The sequence below is a fragment of the Sturnira hondurensis genome, unplaced genomic scaffold (assembly GCF_014824575.4).
Source record: "Sturnira hondurensis isolate 20B ecotype Veracruz unplaced genomic scaffold, ASM1482457v3 Scaffold0014615, whole genome shotgun sequence".
In the NCBI taxonomy this organism is placed as follows: Eukaryota; Metazoa; Chordata; class Mammalia; order Chiroptera; family Phyllostomidae; genus Sturnira; species Sturnira hondurensis.
In genome coordinates this window covers 906549-927037 of record NW_028087246.1, presented here as the reverse complement: position 1 = coordinate 927037, position 20489 = coordinate 906549, and the positions used below count along the sequence as shown (strand labels likewise).

At 49.4% G+C, this 20489-nt stretch overlaps 1 protein-coding gene across 4 annotated transcripts in view; it reads left to right on the top strand.

Moving 5' to 3' along the window:
* DIS3L2 (DIS3 like 3'-5' exoribonuclease 2) overlaps positions 1 to 20489 on the top strand; it is a 279723-nt gene that overhangs the window by 169077 nt on the left and 90157 nt on the right. For all 4 annotated transcript variants that reach the window (XM_037063524.1, XM_037063522.1, XM_037063521.1 and 1 more), the window contains exon 11: positions 14618 to 14733. In XM_037063524.1, the coding sequence (XP_036919419.1) occupies positions 14618 to 14733 (116 nt within the window). The remainder of the gene's footprint in view (positions 1 to 14617; positions 14734 to 20489) is intronic.

Genomic DNA, 20489 nt, shown 5'->3' with positions numbered 1-20489 from the left:
AGACACAAAGATTAAATGTAAACCAGGCCCACCTAGGTTTAGACTTGTCCCCACACTGTGCTGGCATCACCCAGGCACATCTCAACATCTGCCCTTCAAAAGTCCTGACCTAAGAGATTCTAGAAGGAGGCCTGGGGCCTACCTCCTGTATTTCCCACCTGAGGACTTGCCTCTTCCCAGGAAGACTGACCCTGGGAGGCCCGGGCCCTTTAGGGAAGAACACGCCCATGTTCTGTGTCAGCCAGTGCCCTGCGGTGGCAGGGGGATTGCTGCACGCAATGGAGCTGAAGGTGTTGGCTCTGCATCTAGTAGGAGAGCGGTTCTGCTGCTTCTGCTGCACGCACAGTGAGATGACTTCCAGACCGCGTGGCGTTCCGTTGTGCTCTGCGCCACATCTGGCTGCACACAGGGTTATGTTACCGTGTCCTTCTCACTGGCTGAGTCCCACCTTCCACTCCATGCAGTCACATGTCCTCTGTTGACAAGGAATATTTCTAGGCACCCCTGATGCCTAGAAAACTAGAAAATAGGCATCAGAATCCTAACCTCTTGTCACTTCGGTCATTGGGTAGGAAATAGGCTCTTTGATGGGAGTCCTACTTCAAGCACTGCAGAGAGAGGGTCCCCTGGCTCGCCTCCTTCATCCACCTGGACCCTGAAATGCCCAGTCCCATGGGATGCCCTTCGTAAACAGTGAGCACCGTACTGTGAGAGGCAACTTAATTTGGAGGGTTAATCGCTTAGATGTTGGAAACATGCCATGTGTCCTTTAAAAATAAGATCTATGTGCAACATTTAATTTAACTGAAAGAAACTATGCTTAAACTCTGTTCCTTGCTTTCTAGGGGAAAAACAAACCCTTGATTAATGTTCTATAGATTTTTGGAAAAGAAAAATTCCACATCAGGCTAGGTCCATTCCTGGGGTTTGTGTCTGACAGCTTCATGATGCCTGGTTCTTCCAATGCTAGTCCTTCTCCTCTCCTCTTCTGTGTGAAGTCATCTGTAATCCCAGCTTTGAAACGCTTATTTTTCCTCTTGCAGTTTCTTATGTCAGAGGGCATTCTGACCTCAGGCAAATGCAAGGCAACCAAAGCACTTGATCTCAGACAGACCTTACTTTTGTAAGGATTTCTCCTCCACCTGGGAGGAGAAATGGAAATTCTGTATTGTGGTCAGCTCACAAGGAAGTACTTCTCCATTCATCTGGGGCATGGGTGAGTGAGCAGTTTCAGCTGTCCTTGTAGTATGATCATTTTTTACTGAATTGTACCTTGACTCGAAAAATCCAAGTAACTGAACAGTCATGCGAGTCCTCTGGCATGGAAGTGGGCTTCTGGGAGGCTTGCCAATGAGTTCCTGTTCTGAGGACACAGAATCTAAGTGGAAAGATTAAGTGGAGAGACAGCTCCACCCCTCTAAGTCTTATTCCTATGTTCCATTTGAATCTTCTAGCCTGATTCTGTGGGGTCTGGGCTTCGGAAATTCTCTTTTTTCATGGATGTCTCAGTGCACCTTGTTAAACCAAATTTGGACTATGGCCTGTTCATCTGCTTCCAGCTCTGCTGATTGGTTCCAGTTTCCTTCCTCATTAAAGCCAAGATAATCTGGCACCTACCAGTCAGGCATCCTCAAGTATCTGGCACCAAGGTAAACCTGGAAGCCGGTGAAGAAGGCTCAGTGGTCCAGCGCACTCATTGCATGATGAGAGGCAGCTGCGGTGTACCAGGAGGAGCGCTGGGGCGGGAGCAGGGGAGCTGGGCTCTCGCCTCCTCTCCACCTCTCCTGCATCATGTAAGTTTGGACATGTCTGTGGTTTCTCTGAAATTCCCTTTCCTCGGCTATATGGGTATTTGGACGAGACAGCTTCTCAAATGTCTTCCAGTTCCAAAATACTTTGAGTACATGAAAAGCTAAAGGAACAAAGCTCCATTTATGCCTATTGTTGCAAAACACAACCTAGCTGTAAAGATGTTAGCAGAAGCTGCCAAAAGTTGCATGTGCTGCTACTGGTGCTTTTCCATAAAAGTGGAGTGTGACGACAAAGTGAGAAGAGGCACAGTCTGCATTTCAGAGGAAAAAATTAACCTCGCCCTGCCTCACATTTCCCATTTGTACAGTGGGGACAATAGTCCCATTTAAAATTGCTGGGAAGAGTAAATGAAATGATCCCTGGCACTTAGAACTGTGCCAGATAAAAATTAAGTGCTCAATGAAAATTAATATAAAAATGAAAGATTAAAATTGACGTGGTTATGCTGAAATAATGTGTTCAGTTGCTGTTCCGAAGTCCAGGTGGACACGGAATAGAGAGACTGCAGAGGCGGACCCACTCATCTGTGATCGCCGGGTTTTCGACAAAGGTATCACTGCAGCGTAGTGAGGAAAAGGCGGTTTTGTCAGTAAATGGTATGGGGTCAGGTGACTATCCATGTGGAAAAACATGAACTTTGGCTCCTACTTCATACCATATATACAAGTCAGTGCCATGTGGCTCACAGATCTAAGTGTGAAAAGGTAAAATGTTAACACTTCTGGAAGATAATAACAGAAGAGTAACCTCATGACTTTAGGATAGGCAAAGATTTGTTAAGCAGGACACAAAAAAGCACTAACCTTAAAGGAAGAGAATGATGAATTAGAATGAAAAGGCGAGTCACAGAGTAGGAGAAGATATTTGCAACATATCCATCAAAGGGCGTCCATTCTATTGAGAGTGTGTCGAGTTGAACAGGCACTTCCTGAGAGAAGACAGCCAGTGCTCAACACCATGTGGAAGTGCTCAGTATCGTTAGTCCACGGGGAAAGTGGAAATTCACACTGCAAGGAGATACTGCTATGTTCCCACCCAAGTAGCTCATTTTTTTAAAGCTGACAGTATCAAAAGTTGGTGCGCATGTGCAGCAATTAGAACTCTCGCCCCTGCGTAGGAATGAGTGCAGGTTGGTGCAGCCATTATGGAAAACCGCTGTACGGTGCCTGATGGAGCTGAAGAGATTCCTACTCCACAACCCACCTTCAGCTACATACCCTACAGGAAGGAGTGTGTGTGTACAAGAATGTTCATGGCAACGTTATTCATAATAGCAAGAAGCTAAAAACAGACCACTGTCATCATAAAATGATACATTGTCTAATATTCTTACAATGGAATACTGTGCAGCCATTATACACAGTAAATTCAAAACACAACATGGATGAGGCTCAAAAACACATTTAGCAAAAGGAGCTGAGTGCGCACACAGACACACACTACATGCTGTGTGAGCCTGTTTGTGTGCCGTGCACAGACAAGCGGCACAGATGTCAGAAAAAGCAGTTCTCTTCGACAGGTGTAAAGACTGAGTGGAAGACATGAGAGAAACTTCTGGATTTCTGATTATGTTCTGTTTCTTGAACTGGGGGGTGTTTACCTAAGTGTATTCATGTTGTAAAAATTCACTGAGCTGTGTGCTTAAGATTTGTATACTTTTTGCATTTTATGCCTCAATAAAAAGTTTATTTTAAAAAGTGAAGGAGCATGGAAAAAGTGGAAAGAACCCAAATGTCTATCAGCTGGTGAAAAACAGTTTAATAGTCGTAGAATAGCCACACAGTGAGTATTGTTCAACCGCTAAACAAGTGGGGTGCTGGCGCCCGCTGCAGCGTGGGTGAAGCTGGGAAGCGTGGTGCAACCGAGAGCAGGCACGCCGTGTCTGATCCCTTTTCCATGAAGTAGCCTGAAGAGGCACATTTGTAGAGACAGGAGGTAGATGAGTGTTTGCCTAGGGCTGGGAAGGCGGCTGAAAACAGACGGGGTTCTCTTAGGGGTGTTGAAATCCTCTAAAGGGGATTGTGGTGATGGTTGCACAACTCGGTGTACACAAAACAACCATTGAACTGTACACTTTAAATGAGTGAATCGTGTGGTATGTGAACGAAATAGAAATAAAGCTGCCGTGGAACAAAAAGCTGAGGGATGCTGCTGACCGCGGAATGATCCCAGCCCCTTAGGGAACGGCCGCACCGCATGGCCCCGTGGGATGCGAGTTCACAGCGCTGGTGCTGGGGTCCAGCCGAGTTCTAATCCTGACTCTGCCACCTCCTCCGTGTGACATTGGGGGAAACAGCTCTCTCAGTTCTCTGAGCCAAGTGTCTTCGTCTGTAAAGTATGGATATTAATAGTATCTACCCCACAGAACTTTTGTGAAGATGATTCATTTAATCAAGAAATATGTGAGTAGCTTTCATGTGCCAGGTCAAATTAGTGATAATTGTTGTTATAATTAGCCAGGAGGTTCTGCATCCGAAAAGTCTTCACTCCCTTCTAGTGACAGTAACAAGTAAATACGAGAGTGTGTCCCGAGCATTGGACGACTTTGCCCTGCTGTGCCTCATCGACTCCTATCACAGGATCCAAAAGAAATGTTCGTATCGGTGACCCTGAGTTATTGATATTGAATTGCATTCTGCTGTTAAGAAAAGGAAGTACATAATACATTTATAGAGGATTTTCATCCGGAAGTATTAAAGGGTTGGTATTCAGTGACCTAGAAAGTTTGGCAATTGATAATACTTTATATGAAAACTGAGTTTATTGAAAAACTGGAAAGCTGAGTTACAGCTGTAGTCAATATATGGATAGTTCAAAAATAGAAAGTAACCTTAGGTTACAGGAATGCGTGACAAGGTTTTCTTTTTTAGCAAATGTTTATTGTCCTCATAAAGAAGTCACTTTTGCTCATGTTGAAAATCATACTGTGTTCTACTTAGTTGTCTTAAAATAGGTGTTCTGCAAGGTAAATGTATGACCTTTTTTCAGTGTTCCATTGGTAGCCTGCAGTTGTTGAGGAAGCAGCAATTACAAGTTAGTCAAGTACCTGACACTAAGGAGCGGATCCCATAATGTGGTGGTTAAGAGATTAGTCTCAGGAGCCAGACTTGGATGCAAGGGATCCAGTCTCTCCTGATTCCAGCCTCTCACCTGTAGAGTGATAATCTTTTAGCAAGGGAGGGATTGAATGAATACAAAACGCCCTAAAAAGCACACAGCCAAGGTGGGGAGAGGGTGGGTGGAGGTGGAAGAGGGTATAGGGGGGATAAATTGTAATGGAAAAAACGAAAAATAAATAAATTTTTAAGTAGATTAAAAATCAGCCAGTATGCTGTTGTTGTAAGACAGCCAGTGTGGCAGATTCATGTCGTAAGCGTGCATACATTATGACTATCATTTTATTTTTACCCTTGGGAAGCCTTGGAGAGTCAGGAAAAGTTGCTTCTTCATGCAAGGAGATTAATTAATGAGATTGACTAGGTCTAAAAAGAGCTAATTGGGTATGGTGAAAAAGTAGGAGGAACCCACAAAGGCTTCTCCAGAATAAGAAAAATTAATAAGGAATTTTTCACCAGGATATAAACCTTTTAAAAGCTTTTGCCTCAGAATTCAAGATGAGTTTGAATTTGCTTTAATTGGACTAAGCAGTTGTCGATAATAATTATCAGTATCTAAATACACACAGGTGTTTATTTCCTCAAAACTTGTTGAAAATTATATATATATATTGTTTCAATTTGACTATTTATAGACTTGTAATTATGTTTTGTTAATAGAGGAAGGTTTTTTAAAAATAGAAAAAATTGCCCTGGCTGGTGTGGTTCAGTGGATTGAGTGCCAGCTGAGAACCAAAGCGTCACTGGTTCGATTCCCAGTCGGGGTACGTGCCTGAGTTTCAGGCCAGGTCCCCAGTTGGGGGCATCTGAGAGGCAACCACATATCAGTGTTTCTCTCCTCTTTCTCCCTCCCTACCCCTCTCTAAAAGAATAAATCAAATCCTTTAAAAAATGAAAATAGAAAAAATCCACAAATAAGTGTGGAAATAGTCTGAAATTCAGTTTTTCAGCCTGCATCTTTAAGAAACTGGTCTCCCGGGATCATACAAGCCTTGCTTCTGCCCCACAGGCATGGAAAAGAACTTGTTTCTCATGCTAACCACACACACTTAACCTGCACAGCGATGACAAAAGCCACAGGCTGCCACAAACTGGAGTCGCGTTTCTGGCATGAAGCTGTTTCCTCTTCAGAAGGGGCGTGCCGGGTTCCTGCCACTTCATTCACTGAGCCGCCCTGAGAGAACTTGCCTGCAAAGGGTTTATTTAGCAGCTGCTCTCCACCAGGAACGTTGCTGGCGAGCTACTGCCCGCTCCCCCCACCTCCGGCCCAGACTGGACTTTCTGTGCTGTGGTGGGGGGTCGGGTAGAGGGGCGGCTGGCGGGGGGGGGGGGGTGCACAACATTTTGTTGGTGTGTTTTTATTTTAAAAAAACTATAAAACAACCCACTTATGATAGAAAATTTAGAACTTACATATAAGCGGAAAGAAAAATTCATAATCCTGCCGCTCAGACATTTTCAGGCCAGGTTTGCATTTTTTATTTTATACTTTTTATCGTTCTTGCCTTTCCGGCCTTCGAGAGCTGGAAACATTGCAAGTGTGTATAGTGCAGAAAGGCACAGTCCCCGTGTCCTCAGCGTCCAGGCATCATCACTGGGGACATTTGCACTCTGTTCTCCTTAAGCAGTAACCCTCTCCTGCCTCTGTTGCCTTGTCTTTCTTTTAATACATGTAGCTAGTTTTACTGAACTGGATTTTACCTTTTTATTTTATTTTTTTTTTATTTTTATTTTTTTTTTTTAAATATATTTTATTGATTNTCTCCTTAAGCAGTAACCCTCTCCTGCCTCTGTTGCCTTGTCTTTCTTTTAATACATGTAGCTAGTTTTACTGAACTGGATTTTACCTTTTTAAACATTTCTTTCCTTGGCTTCATTTAGCCCCTGCAAACTTTCTTTCTCTTAACTTTTGGATAGGGAATTTTGAACATGCATAAAAGTAGACAGACTAGTATAATAAAACCCACTGTTCCCATCACCCAGCCCTGGGAACCCTAAAACCATGGCCAGCCCCCCCGCCCCCTGCCCTTCACACCCACCCCCGGCCTCCCAGCCCTTATTACTTGCATCTGCTAACTTTGTAACTACTTTTTAAGGATCCTTCTTGGCCCCTCTGACTTCACTCTCCTTTGGAAATGAGAAAGGACCAAATGCCTACCCTCTTCCTCCTAAGCCTGTGCTCAGCCCTCTGTCTGCGGCCTGGCTGGGTGACCTGGGCTTTCCCCAGTCCCTTCTGAAAGGCCCAGAAGCCCTCCGACGATGCTGGGTGTGCCAGCCTCAGTGTGCAGCCCCTTACTCTTCCCTGCTAGTGAAGGAGGCCAGTGCTCGAGTCATCTGGAGGGGGAAGTGGAACTGACTGCCTGGGTGTTCCTCTTCCGTGCCGCTCATATAAATTTGAACTTAGATTCTGGGAGTTAGATTGGACATGACAAAAATCGCTGTGTGGGTGATTCCGTTGAGTACTTGCAGATTGATAGAGCCTTCTGTAACAATGAAGGAAAGGGGTTCTCTAAGCTGCTTACGTAGTTCCAGAAGGTGAGCTCACTAGGTAAGGAGTTCACAGCTCAAGGCCCTCATCAGCCCTTTGCTGGATGGCAGAAAGGAAATGTGAAAAGGACAACCCACAGGCTCCTCAAATCCTGGCTTTCAGAAGAACCCGAGAAACTCAAACAGCCCCCTCCTCGTATATGGGCACCTTGCTTCGCATTCAGATTCATTTGTCCCAGAGGGGGTTTTTTGCTCTGACTCCTTTTAAGTTTGTGAAACATCCTCAAACCACCACCCTGGCCTGGCTGGGGGGTCCTGCCATGGCTTTCTGTACCCGTGTCAGCTTCACGTGTGACCGCATAACCAAGCACCGTGCAGCGCCGGGAGACGTCGGAGTCTGGGTTGTCCCTCTCACAGCGCAGCCCACTCGGTGTTTCCATCCAAGTCAGGGAATTTGCTCAGCGAAAAGGTGGGGTTTGTTGTGCGGCCCCCAGGGGATCCAAGCCCAGTCATTTCTCAGCTGTGAGTCTGTCTCTCAAATTCAGTGGGACCAGACTAAGGCCAGGGCCCACGTCCAGGCTGGGTGTGCCGCCCTCAGCGAGGCCGTCACTGATGGGGATGTTGGGACAGCACGAAGTCCTTTTCTCTCCGTTCTCGCCACCAGATCGCCCCTTCTGAGCTTCCTGAGTAGTTTGCTGGCTCTCGGAGGCTTGTGTTGTTGCGAGGACCAGCACAGGGTCGGGAGGGAGACCAGCCTGCGGGACGCACATCCAGCATCCACTGGGCCTGTCAGTGTGTCTGCCAGGCTTCGCCTCTTTGCATCGTCTGCCTCCATTCACCAAGTGCACTCCTTCCCCGCAGGACCGTGTTCCTTCGTTTGCCCCACGGTGCCATTGCTAAGAGGTCGTGGTCCTCTCCAGCTCACTGTTTCAGTTCGGCCGGGCCTTAGACTCCATTAGCGGAACCACGGTATGCCGAGTGCAGAAGGCGGCGGCGTGAGAAGGTGAACGTGGCATATGCAGTTCATGTCACTTGGCTGCTTCAAACTCTCCAGCGGGTCGCCATCACACTGGAAAGGAATCTAAATGCTGCACCCTGCCCCAGCAGGGTGCCTCTCAGTGGCCTCCTGGCTTCCAGTTCTCCCCTTCTTTCCCTTTCTTGGGGGCACCAGGCTTGCCACCACCTTCAGCCCTTTGGTCTGGCCTCCTCCTGCCAGGGATGCCCTCCCTCATGCCAGCACGTGACAGGCTCCTTTCAGGCAGACATCTCCGTCTTTCCTCAGAGAAACCTGCCTGAACGGAACCTGAGGTGGACCCCGGTCTTCTCACTACCGCCCCTATTTTAATTTCCTTACAGTCCTTCTTTTACTGTCTTGAGTCATCTTGTCACTCACTTGGTTGCTCACTGTCTTTCTCTCCCCACTAGAGTGTGAGCCCCATAAGGGAAGGGACCTTGTCGGTCCTGCTGGCTTGTATGTCCCTTGTGCCTAGAAAACCGCCTGCCACATAGTAGGGCTCACAGAGTATCTGCTGAATGGCTAGTGGAGTGGATGAAGGCGGTCACTGGTGACAGGTTTGAAGGAGACATTGAGGATTACGAGGTGACTCAGAGCCACGCCATACGCCATGTGGGCACTGAGCCTGAAGGAGAGGAGGTCCAGGGGCCACGTGCTGCCTGTCTGAACATTCAGGGCTGGTGCTTCCCCCGAAGTAGCGCCCCACCCTGCTGGCAGAGGTTTGCCCCCTCCCTCGTTTCTCTTCACCACACAGCTGTCCTCTGAGGAGAGGGGCTTGTTCTGGGCAGCTCCATGAGGCTGAACTGCACCAACAAGTGGGAATTCTGGGAAGACGTATTTTGGCTTTAAAGGGGGAAACGTTTTATTGTCGTTGCTCTCTGAGGACCAGGCAGACTCCGCTGGGAAGCAGTGAGTTCAAGGTTATTCACTGAGGGATGCAAGAATAGGTTGGACACCCTCTGAGAAGACCAGGTATGGGGAGGACTGCAGGCTTACGCTGTGGGGTGGCAGGGAGATTGGCATTTTGGAAAGAGTACTGTCTTCAGTGTGGAGAATGGGCTTGCGAAATGGCGGGAAGAGCCATGAGAAGGTTGTTAGATCTTCCTTCGGCGAGTTGGTGGCGGCCCTGGCCAGGGTGGGGACGGTGGGCAGAGGAGAGATGGGTGGACTCAGGAGGTGGCAGGAGGTAGAGTTCGGAGTGCTTGAGGGATGCAGGCAGACGCAGGTCCAGTTTCTTCCAGGTTCAGGCAATGGTCAGTTAGTGGAGGCAGTTCCACTTCCTGAACAGAGAACCCAGGAGGAGAAAGGCTCTGCTGGGTGTGGGGCTTTCTGGAGGTATGAGTGTGAGGTGCCCGTGGGACGGCTGCGGGGCCGTTCCTAGTAGACCGGTGTGCGCGTCGGCTGGAGCTCTGCGGTGTCTGCGCTGGTGGCACAGCGGGAGGAGGCTGCCTCACAGGAATGAAGCTGGGACTCCTGGGAGTGGGTGAGGCAGTCCAGGGGGGCAGCAGAGTTGGAAGAGAAGGCAGCCTGGGGCTGGACCTGGAGGCTTGTCAACATGGGACAAGGAGGGGATGAGGAGCCTGAGGAGAGGCAGCCGCAGAGTTGGACACCCCGAGCAGGGTCCGTAGCCAAAGATAGGGGTTTCAACCAGGGAGATGGCACCAGGTCTCAGACACCCTATGGAGTCAGGCCAAGTTGGGCCCCAAAAGGTGTGAATTTCGTGACACAAAGGCCATTAGTGACCTAGACAAGTGCAGTTATTGTCCACTGATGAACAATAACTACCAGCATCATTCCCCTATAATCTGGGCCAAAAGGAGTGTCCTGTGGGGTCAAGAAGAGCCTCTGTCATCTGCCCAGTCTCAGCAGTGGGGAATCAGGTGACCCAGGTCTGGAAGGCCCTCGTCTCACTCCTGGCAAAGTAGGGGAAGCCTGATATTCTCACCTCTATTAGGACAGTCACCCTGCCACCAGCTAAAGATAACCATAAGCTAGAAATTTAGGAAGGGGTTGGTGAATCTCGAGGACTCATAATTGAATAGAACTAGAGGTGATGGCTTAGTGGTTGCTCTGGAATCAGGCCCTGCTACCAGTGGCCAAGGAGATCGGCAGCGGGAACCAACAGAGGCTCTGCAGAGTTGGGTATGTGGCCGTGGAAGAGGCTGGGGAAGGTCCCTCGTGGAACTTCTGGTTGCATGGTGCCATTGTGGCGTTTGTTGAGTCATAAGAGGCAGGGAGGCGTTTCTAGCTGTGGCCCACTGAGACGAAAAAATGGGGTTGTGGCATGTCCTAGAGTTAAGGTGACAGTGGCAGGGGTGAGGGTTGGTAATAAAAGGAGCAAAGGCTCTGAACCCCACCTGGTTCTGACTCCTGGGTTTATTACTTACCAGCCAGGTAAACCTGGACAAGTGACTTGGAGCCTCTCTGAGCCTCAGGTGGTTCATCTGTGAACTGCAGTTTACATGGCTATTGCCAGAGCCACGTGGGTGTGTGTGGGGGGCGGGGGCTGGCGCAAAGGAGGCATTCAGTAAATGGTCACTGCTGCTGTCCGCACTTCCATTTTTGTGGTCACCACCATCCACATCGCACTTAACACAGTTAGAGAGTATTAAACATTTCACGCGTTCTCATGGAAGTAAACACAAATTCAGCCCAGCTTGCTCCCATGCAGAGAGACTGTAACCTTCCTGTTTCAGAGCGCTAGCAGCATCATATTGTCACCACATTGGTGCATCTGCCAATCCCCCTGGACTGGGCACTCCTTTAACAGAGGGACCACCTCTTACCGAGGGCCGTGCTGAAATCAACCAGGGCCCTGTATCTGTGCTGTGGGCCTGGGTGCGGAGGTGCTTTCCTGACACCACAGCTCATCAGCAGTAGAGCAGGGGCTTCGAAACAGGAGCTCCTCCCCTGCTGAGGCTCAGGAGTCGTACGGGGACCCTGCTGGGAGTGACCAAATTGGCTGAGGGGCTGGCGTGGAAGATGGTTCTTGAGCCCCTGCTTTGGGTTCTGTTAGTGTTTTAATTAGATGCAGCCCTTCTGATGTCCCATCACATTCCTTCAGAGGAGCGTTTGTGCCCCCCGAGGGCTGCGGGGCCTGTGCTCGGGTAGCCCGACCGGCCGGCCTTGGGGTTCCCCCTCCCTCTGTGTCCACAGCTCTTCAGGACTCACAGGACTCACCTTAGCCCCGGACGTAAAGATGTTTTAATGTAGTGAAAAAAATTTTAATGTTTTTATATGGGTCACAGTATTTTTTAGAACATCAAATTATAACCCTTCAGATTTATATTTTCTCTTTCATAGAAGAAAAACTACAGTACAACTACCTCAAGAGTTCTGCAAGTTCACATTATGTAAATATATGTAATAAAATATTTACTTAGGGTTTCCATAAAAAAGGTCCAAAGGAGAGAATAAGAGAGCTTCTCTTTGCTGGTTTTAGAGGCTCTGCTGGGAATTCTTTGTGAAATTTAAGCCTCTCAAATATGTTTTGATTGGCTTCCTTCATGTTTTATCTCCTGTAATGAACCCTTTGTCAGTTTGTCAATTTTGACTGAGGACAGAAAGTTCATGTGTAGTAACAACACACAGACTGAATTTAAAGTTATGGTTCATATCATGATGTAATAATCCTCTCTCTTTTCCTTTAGTCAATATTTACCTGTTAGGCCAATATATTATCATTCTGACTTCAAAAGAAGATACTTTATTTTACCTTCTTCGAGTGTTGGTTTTCAATACTTGTAATGTCAGACCTGGAAGCTGAGCCGTCTGAGACTCCTGGCCGCACTCCCCTGGGGCAAGTTCCTCGAGCACCGCAGGGCAGGGCCCTCCGCTCCCTGACCCGGCAGCACTGCGGGCAGCACCTCGAGCAGCACCGGGCAGCACCTCGAGCAGCACCGCGGCGGGGCTCTTGGAGCGGAGCAAGGCAGCTGAACTCTGAGCCACACTGCTTCCTCCTGGCTTTCCAGACAGGCCTTCTCCCCTTTTCCTGGGGAAGGGGGCCAGATCTCTCATGTTGTCCCAGAGCAGCCAGGATCTGTTAGATGGACTCAGTTTTCCTGTAACGTACTAATGGTACAGGCTGGGCGGCAAAACCGGGGAGTGCCCTGTCGGAGGTGGGCTCGGAGTGGGAGACACATGCAGAATGGGAAATCTTCGATCTTTTCCTCCCCAGACCCCCTTATTGTAACTCCCCCATGTTTAGACGTTTTCCTACTTTAAAAACTGAGGGAAGACTCATCCCCCAGTAAAGAAGGAATAGGAGGATGATAAAGTAGCTATAAGATTTGCAGATTAAGTGTGTGATACCTTTGCGCTAATTATCCTGGTAATGAGAGGAATGAGTGGTGTTGTGTTAGCAAACTCTTCTGAGTCAACTCGGGTGTCAGGTTTCTTTCAGCAGGTCCGAGTAACTTAAAGGGATTGGTGGACTCATGAATGGCCAAGTGCACAGGTAGGCTAGTTGCAAGGCAGCCAGGTCCCGAGGTTTCAGTGAGGTCATTGTGACTTCCCTTCTGTCCCTTAGACCTATTGTTTCCTGTATCGGCGTGATTCCGGGGCAGAGACGTTTCCGTGGCAGTTCCATGACTTACAGTGCTCCTTACTGTCTCTGGGGCCCTGAGACTACGCGCCTCTCCTCAAAGTCCATACCAATCCCTGAAAACAGGCTCGGAATAGACCCACTTGAGTCCCGTGCCTATGCCTCGGCCAGTCACTACGGACAGGGGCGGGGTACAGTGTGTACCTAAATTTCATCAGGTGCGCCTTGTGCTCATGTTGTCATTGTGCTTCTTTCTGCCCGCGATGCTCTCTTCGAATCACACACTTACTTCACATGTGCTTTTTTATGTTCTCTCCATTTTGTGCATTTTCATACATCTTTGTGTGTATATAATTAAATATACATATTCGATAGATGATTTAGTTGTTCAAGAGTAGATCGAACATTTCAGTTCAAGAGTAGACCTCACTGGCCCCCAGCCCAGCTTTCGGTGCAGTTCCCTTGGCCCGCATCATCTGCCCATCTCTGGTGGGGCTGACAGGGAAGGCAGGGCCTGTTGAAAACCAGCTCTGCTGGCAGAGGACAGGGCCGTTCCACCAGGCGGAGCAAGCAGGGTCTTTGGCCAGAAGGGAAAAGGCAACAGCCAAACCAATTATTGCTTTGTTCACTCAACAGGTGTTATTGAGTGCCTACTATGTATGTGTCAGGCATTCTTCTAGGCACCGGGCCAACAACAGTGAACTTGACACAAAAGGCCCTGCCTTTCTGGAGCTTACACTGTAGGGAGAGGGACAGACATTGGAGTAATAACCCAGTGCAGATGTGCTGTGATGTCTGGCAGTGATGAGACCTGTGAAGGAAAAGCCGAGGCGAGCATCTTCAGTTGCAGATCCAGGGCTTTCCCAGCGCAGGCGGAGGAAACAGAGGGCAGAGGGGCTCTTCTTGTTCTGGGGTTCTCTTCCCATTTCCCCCTATAAGGTAAGAAGGGCTTGGTAGACAGATCCTGCTGAGATTACCCCAAGGGTAAGAAAGAGCAGGAGCCGAGCCAGCATGTGAACAGGATGAGGTTGTAGGGAGGGAAGGAGGTTTGCCGCGACAGCTGCATACGGAGCACAGGGATGGTGAGGGCGTCGGGCTGGCATGGTGGACCGGGGGAGACCATGAGGGGACGTGAATTGAGCAGGCTAAGGAGTGACATCGCCAGATCTGTGCCTAAGGAGGTGGCCAGCAACAGTATGGAAAGCTGGACCAGCGGGGACTGCTTCAAGGCAGGAGGGCCACTTGCGGGGCTGAATGAAGGCTGTGGCCCGAAGGCCAGGATGAGTGGAGCTTGCAGAGGCAGAGTCTGTGGGGTTTGGGGTTAACTTGCCTCTAGTGACCTGAAAGGTTTCATTCATCATCCAACATGAGTCTTCCTTTGCAAGTCTGCTGATGTTTCCTCAAGGACAAGAAGCCTTTGGAAATGGGAACCATTTGTGAAGAAGGCTAATGTTGTTTGCTGGGGATAAAAATCTCACCAGGTAGCAACAGTGAAGTCATGGGGGTAGGGGGAGCGCCCCACGAGGCTGCAAAGGGCCACTTGTGGCCTCTGAGAGTGACATGCGTTCGTGGGAAGAGTGGGAGGGAGGGGGGAAGGGCTGTTGTCTCCAGACCAGGCTGATGGACCTTCTTGTGCCTTTACAGGCAACATCTACGAGGTGGGAGTGCATATCGCCGACGTCAGTTACTTTGTTCCTGAGGGCTCCGAGCTGGATCAAGTGGCTGCACAGCGGGCGACAAGTGTCTACTTGGTTCAGAAGGTAAAACTCAGTCTCCAGTATCTTGGATTGAAGATGTGCTTCTCCTTAGTCATCTTCTCCCTTTATTTTGTGTGTTTATCTATCTTTTTAAATAAATTTTATTTATTTTTAGAGAGAGGGACAGGGAGAGAAAGAGAGGGAGAGAAACAGTGATGTGCAACGACCATGCACCATATGTCAGTTGGTTGCCTCTTGTGTGCCCCCAACCTGGGGACCTGGCCCAAAATCCAGACATGTGCCCTGACTGGGAACTGAACTGGCAACCTACTGGCTCGCCGGCAGGGGTTCAGTCCTCTCTGAGCTACCCAAGCCAGGTCCGTTTATTTCTATTTAAACAAAAAATTCCCGAGGAACAGCAACTATGTCTGAACATCTTTTCTCACATCCAGTAAGGTCTTTGAAAAATAAAAATAAAAAGATTTTCCCTGGAAAAACACTTGCCCTCTATTATCACATGTTTTCCCATTAGGCCCTTAGTGTTCAAGAGGAACCAAACTGAAGAGACACCAAGGCTGGTCACAGGTATTCATCTCTGGCCTTCATCCGGCCCCGCTGTGTAAGGGGCTCAGGGAGGGGGTCAGCTTCAGAAAGAAACGAGGGAACATAACTGCTTATAACGGTTGTTCCAGAGCAGGGCTCAGCCAGTTCAGTGCACGGCAGCCGCTGTTTTTATCACGTGTTACTGTAACACAGCCAGGCCCGTTCGCTTACGTAATACCTATGGAACCACCATACTTCATAGGAGAATGGATTGAAAGACTCACTACCGGTCTTTTAAGAAGTTTTGACCCCTGTTCTAAAGGGTGGGGCTCATCTTTACAAGACCACCTGCAGTCCCAGAGACGGAAAAGCGAAGGCTCTTCCTTCCAGTCCTGATCCTGATACTCCTAGTAAGGCGCTGACTCTGCAGACCTCCTGTAACAAGTGTTTAATGGGCACCACGGTTTTCCAGGCACTGCCTGAGGCCCTGGGGACAGTGATGAATAAAAGGCCACACCTGGGTTATTTCTAGCCCCACACTGGAGCTCATGAATTCTCCCTGGTGTCCTTCCCCTCCCTTTGACACTGTTTACCTGCTTATTTGGATCATCTTATGTCTTTGGCTATATCACAACTTTCAGGTCCCACTTAGCTTTGGTGCATATAATTAGCTTGAACCTTCCCTCCTCCCATGCCCTCAGGACATGACTTCTGGTGTTTGCTCTTCAAATAGATTAAGATGGGAGATGTATCCCACCACCCACCCCCTGACCAGTACGTGGGAGCTGGGAACCTTTTACCTGGCCCTGTTTCTCAGGGCCAAGAACCCAGGCCAGGTGCCAAACCTGCTCCATTCTGAGAATTTCATGTGTCAGCACCTAGGGAGAGGATACAGCTGCCCAGTCTCCCTCCACGGCCTCATCCGCTGGGCAGCTCTCTCAGCCGGCACACCTGTGTGCCCACACGACTGGCGGGAAGAAAAGCCAGGCTCCTCACACCGTCCTCAGGAGCAGCACATCCTGGTAGGCGGCTCTGCTTCCCACCCCACCTGTCTAACTCCTGGGGAAATTCACTGTGCTGCCTGCCCCAGGTAGGAGTGCTTAGAGGGGTTCCACACTAAAGGTTTGAGAAAACCACCAACACGGGGTCTGAAGAGGCCTAGAAAGCCCCTGGCCTCTACAAGCCTACACATCTCGGCACAGCATTGAGACACATCTGTAGGACAGCATTCCCCTTCTCTCCATTACTGCTGACCTCTCTTCACTGTCACCGCTTCAAAGCAAGGGCTTGAGAAATGTGTGCCCCTGGCCACCTGAACCTCCACTTCCTGCTGGCCCTTTTGGGGACATGTCTAGACCCAGGCAGAGCAGGTCACCAGAGGTCCAAGTTCTGCACACCCTGGAGATGCCCCACCCCAGGGTCCTGGGAACCTGACTGCGTGCTCTTACTGTGCCCGTCCCTGGTCACAGGGAAGATGAGTGTGATCCTGGCAGTGCGCACTGTGGCAGGGTATCTCTTGAAGAGCCAGTGTTCTCCCGGTTCTGTTTATGTCATAGCTGAGATCAGAAAGCCATCACTGACTACATGTCCTCCTGATGGCCCCATGTCACCTCCATACCCACCCACTCCCCAGCACACCATTGCCTAGAACGAACCATCTGCCCAGGTACTCAGACAGAGGAAGGGGACCCGTATCCCACATGGGTAGTTGCCCTGTGGCCCCAGGCTTGTCAGACCACCCGACGACCGTAGTGAGCAGTCAGCCGTCTGTGTTCATGGTTCCGAACCCTTTGATTCGACCCAGGGCAGATCAAAAACATGCGGAAAGACGCAGGAAGACGTCATGCTGTTGCTGACGTGCATCTTGTAGTTGGTCCTGTGAGGGTTGTGTCCAAACTCAACACATTCGGGCCTTTTTTCTTTTTATTGCTTAACAACGCAGTACTGTTCACATTGTGTTGGGTATTACAAGTAATCTAGAGACGACTTAAAGAATATGTGTAGGCTCTACACACACCAGTTAGTAAAAGGAACCTGAGCATCTTTGGATTTCAGTATCGGCAGGTGTGTCCTGAACCCAGTGCCCCCGATACCCAGGGACAACTGGACTTCCTTTTCAAGTCTGAAATCAAGGCTTTCCACAGGTAGGGATGCCAGCCGTGTCAGGGGTTTCCTAGCCTCTCTGTCCTTCTTGGGGAGCCCACTTCTGCCAGGACTTCTGCAGCTTCAACATGGCTGTCAGGGAGTGCTCCCATCTGCATCTGCTCCCCCAGACTGACACCTCCTGCAGCTGTGCTCTGCTGCTCAGCCCGCCCTGGCAGCCTGCGTGACGCGGGCAAGGTGGACTCCAGGCAAACCTCCGCCGGGTCCGATGAACCTGAGGTCAGTTGACCTTTGAGCTTCCCAGCCATGTGCTAGCAATGCATGGACTCATTTAGTGTAACCTCAGATCGGAGACATTTCTCATCCATATCCCTGCCTGAAGATGCGGGGTCTCTTAGGGAAGGGAGCTGACTCCAAAACCACCCCTATCCACAAAAACTGTACTGTGTAAATACTATGTTGTATCTAGAAAAAGTATGAAAGTTATGATGGGAAGAGAAATAGAAGTAGCAATCTCTTTAAAGACCACATAAAGTAAATGAATCAGAAATGCTCTCACCACATAGAAAAGTTTAACTCTGCTCTTCAGATTCAAATATTTAAGAATTTTAGTCACACTTAGAGGTTCTTCTTCTAAGCAGGTGTCTTTCTTTTATCTATCTGCTGCAGTCTCCTTTTGTAACCAGGAATTATGTTTCAAAATCAGAAAATGATACAACAAAATTGGGTTAAGTAACTAGGTATATTTTCTTTTCTGTCCTCCTTACTTTGGTTCCCTGATTGTCACAGTTCTAAGATTTCTCACTGGGACTCTGCTCTCAAGCCCCGGAAGGAGGAAGGGCCAGTGCCTCTGAGTGGCCGTGGCCCCTGCGCCCACGGCACTGCCCCCAGCTTGGCGGGAGCCCACGCGCCAGCCACAACCTTGGACAGCAGCAGCTGTGCCTTTGGATTCCTTGGAACCGTGGCTCTGACCTTTCTTCCTACTCATTTTTGTTTCTTAAAGGACTGTGCCCAGGAACTTTTCTGCTGTTTTCACTTTCCCTTGACTGTGACGGTCTTAAAAGCCGGAGGAGCTGCCTCCTCCTGCTCCGGACCCTCTGCTCTCTGACTTGGCAGCGCCCTCACCCAGCCCCGTCCATGGGGAAAGGGTGTGGGTGGTGGAGACGGGGGCGGGGTGCCGGCTGTGTTCTCCTCTGAGTGGGGGTGGCAGTGATCTCTCTCATTCTGTGCTGCTCACCTGTGAGTGACAGGCGTCAGAATTGCGATCGAAGCTGGACTCGGGACGCCGGCCCAGGGCCCAGATGCCAGCTGCTACTGCCTCCCGGATGGAGTTCTCGTTGTCGGGACCTCAGTCCCAGAAGCGAGTACTTGGTAACTCTTGCTAATGATAGGGTGTATCAGGAGGAAAGGCCAGAGTAAGTACTGTCCCTCTATTGCTTCTCGGCCTCTTGTCTGAGATCGAGTGTAAGGACTGTCCATCTAAATCCCTTGAAAAAAACACCTTTTTTGACAAAAGATGGATATCAGTTAGGATAGGGAATAACCACCCACCCTAACCCAGGCCTGTCCCTCTCTGAATGGCATGACAGCTAATGCCTCCCAGCTGTCTTCTCGGAGGGTGAAATACAGTGTCACTGTAAAATTTAAAGTAATGTTTAAAATAAGTGATTAGGCTTTAAAAGTAAAAGAAAACCTGAACAGCTGAAACCTAAACCAAAGATGTCTGCCTGGTGGCCCAAGCGGTCGTGTTATTTTAGGTGCGAAACAGCTCAAACGAAAGCCCGCCTGTAAATCTCGACGGTGTTTATTGGTGCTACTCTATAATAGAGGTCGAGGGTCGGGACTGGAAGCCTGTCTTCATGTGGGGTCCAAAGAGTTTTAAGATGTTTCTTTCTGACCCCAGCAGGTTGTCAGAGTGTTGATGTTTTGTTAACGTCAAACTGTGTAACAAAGAGTTGATCAAATTTGGAATTCATGGAAGTGTTGATATGAAAAAGAAAACTCTTTAAACAGAGATGTGGGTTGGCAAGTGAATTATCTCTATCGTTTAAGTTGTTTGCACTGTGAGTGGGGAGCTAGCTGAGTGTGCCTTACTGTTAAAACCTCGAAGTCCTCCGAGAAAAGGAGAAAACTCCCCGGGTTCTCAGGCTCGGGGAGCCAATGGGCCTGTGGGGGTGGGGAGCTTTGGGAGCCAGCAGTGACCTGAGCCAAGAAGGGCAGAGAGGCCCCTCCCAGAACTGGGCGGGTTCTTGATGGCTGGCCCCCTTGAGCTACTGGAGCCCCCAAGTCGCTGCTAGTCCGTCCTGCTCCTCCTTGCCTGGACGATTGATTCTTCCCCTCTGTGGCCCTTTCTGTTGGTCACAGGGCTGTCCTGGCTAACCCGTTGCTGAACTTGGCCCGCCAGCCTGCTGTGGCTTTAGCAGATGTTTCTGCTCTCCGAGGCTAATATAAGATTTTATAGTCTTGTTGGTACCCCCACCCAGCTGTCTTGGGCAGTGGAGTATTTACCTAAATGATCAGTTTCTCTCAACTTGCTGAAGCCCTGGTCCAGAATGCTTAGAAAGTTGCGTCCCATCACCAGTGGCCCTTCTTATCCATGACAAGCTTTCAAGCTCTGCACGGACCCAACTTTGATCCCGGCTCTGAAACATGCTTAAGAAGACTTAGCACTCCTGGAGCCCCTTTCCTTCTCTGCTGCCCGAAGTGCTGTTAGTCTGTATCCAGTAGCATTTGTAAGCACCAGCTGTGTGCCAGGTGTATCAAGACGACAGAGGCAGAGATGCTGACCCTTGCTCTGGGGGAGTCACAGGCAATCACAGCACAGTGGCTGATCTGCACTCCCCAGGTGAGGGGGTCCTACAGAGGGGAGAGAAGTTGTATGCGCCCTGGTTGGTGGTAACACAGGAGCTTCCATAACAGCCAAGAAGGCTTCATGAAACTATTAACTTTTGAGCAGTGTTTCAACTTGGGAGTAGAAAATTCCTAGGTAGACAGAAGGAGGTGGAGAGGGCGTTCCAGGCCCAGGCTAGGAACAGCATGGAACTTTCAAGGAACAGTGTGTAGTGTACACTTGCTGGGGTGTGCGTTGTAGGGGTGCCAAGAGATGAAATTGCAGAGATGCCTGGAGTGGTGGGTGAAGAGCTGGGCCTTCATTTTGCCGGCCGATAGGAAAG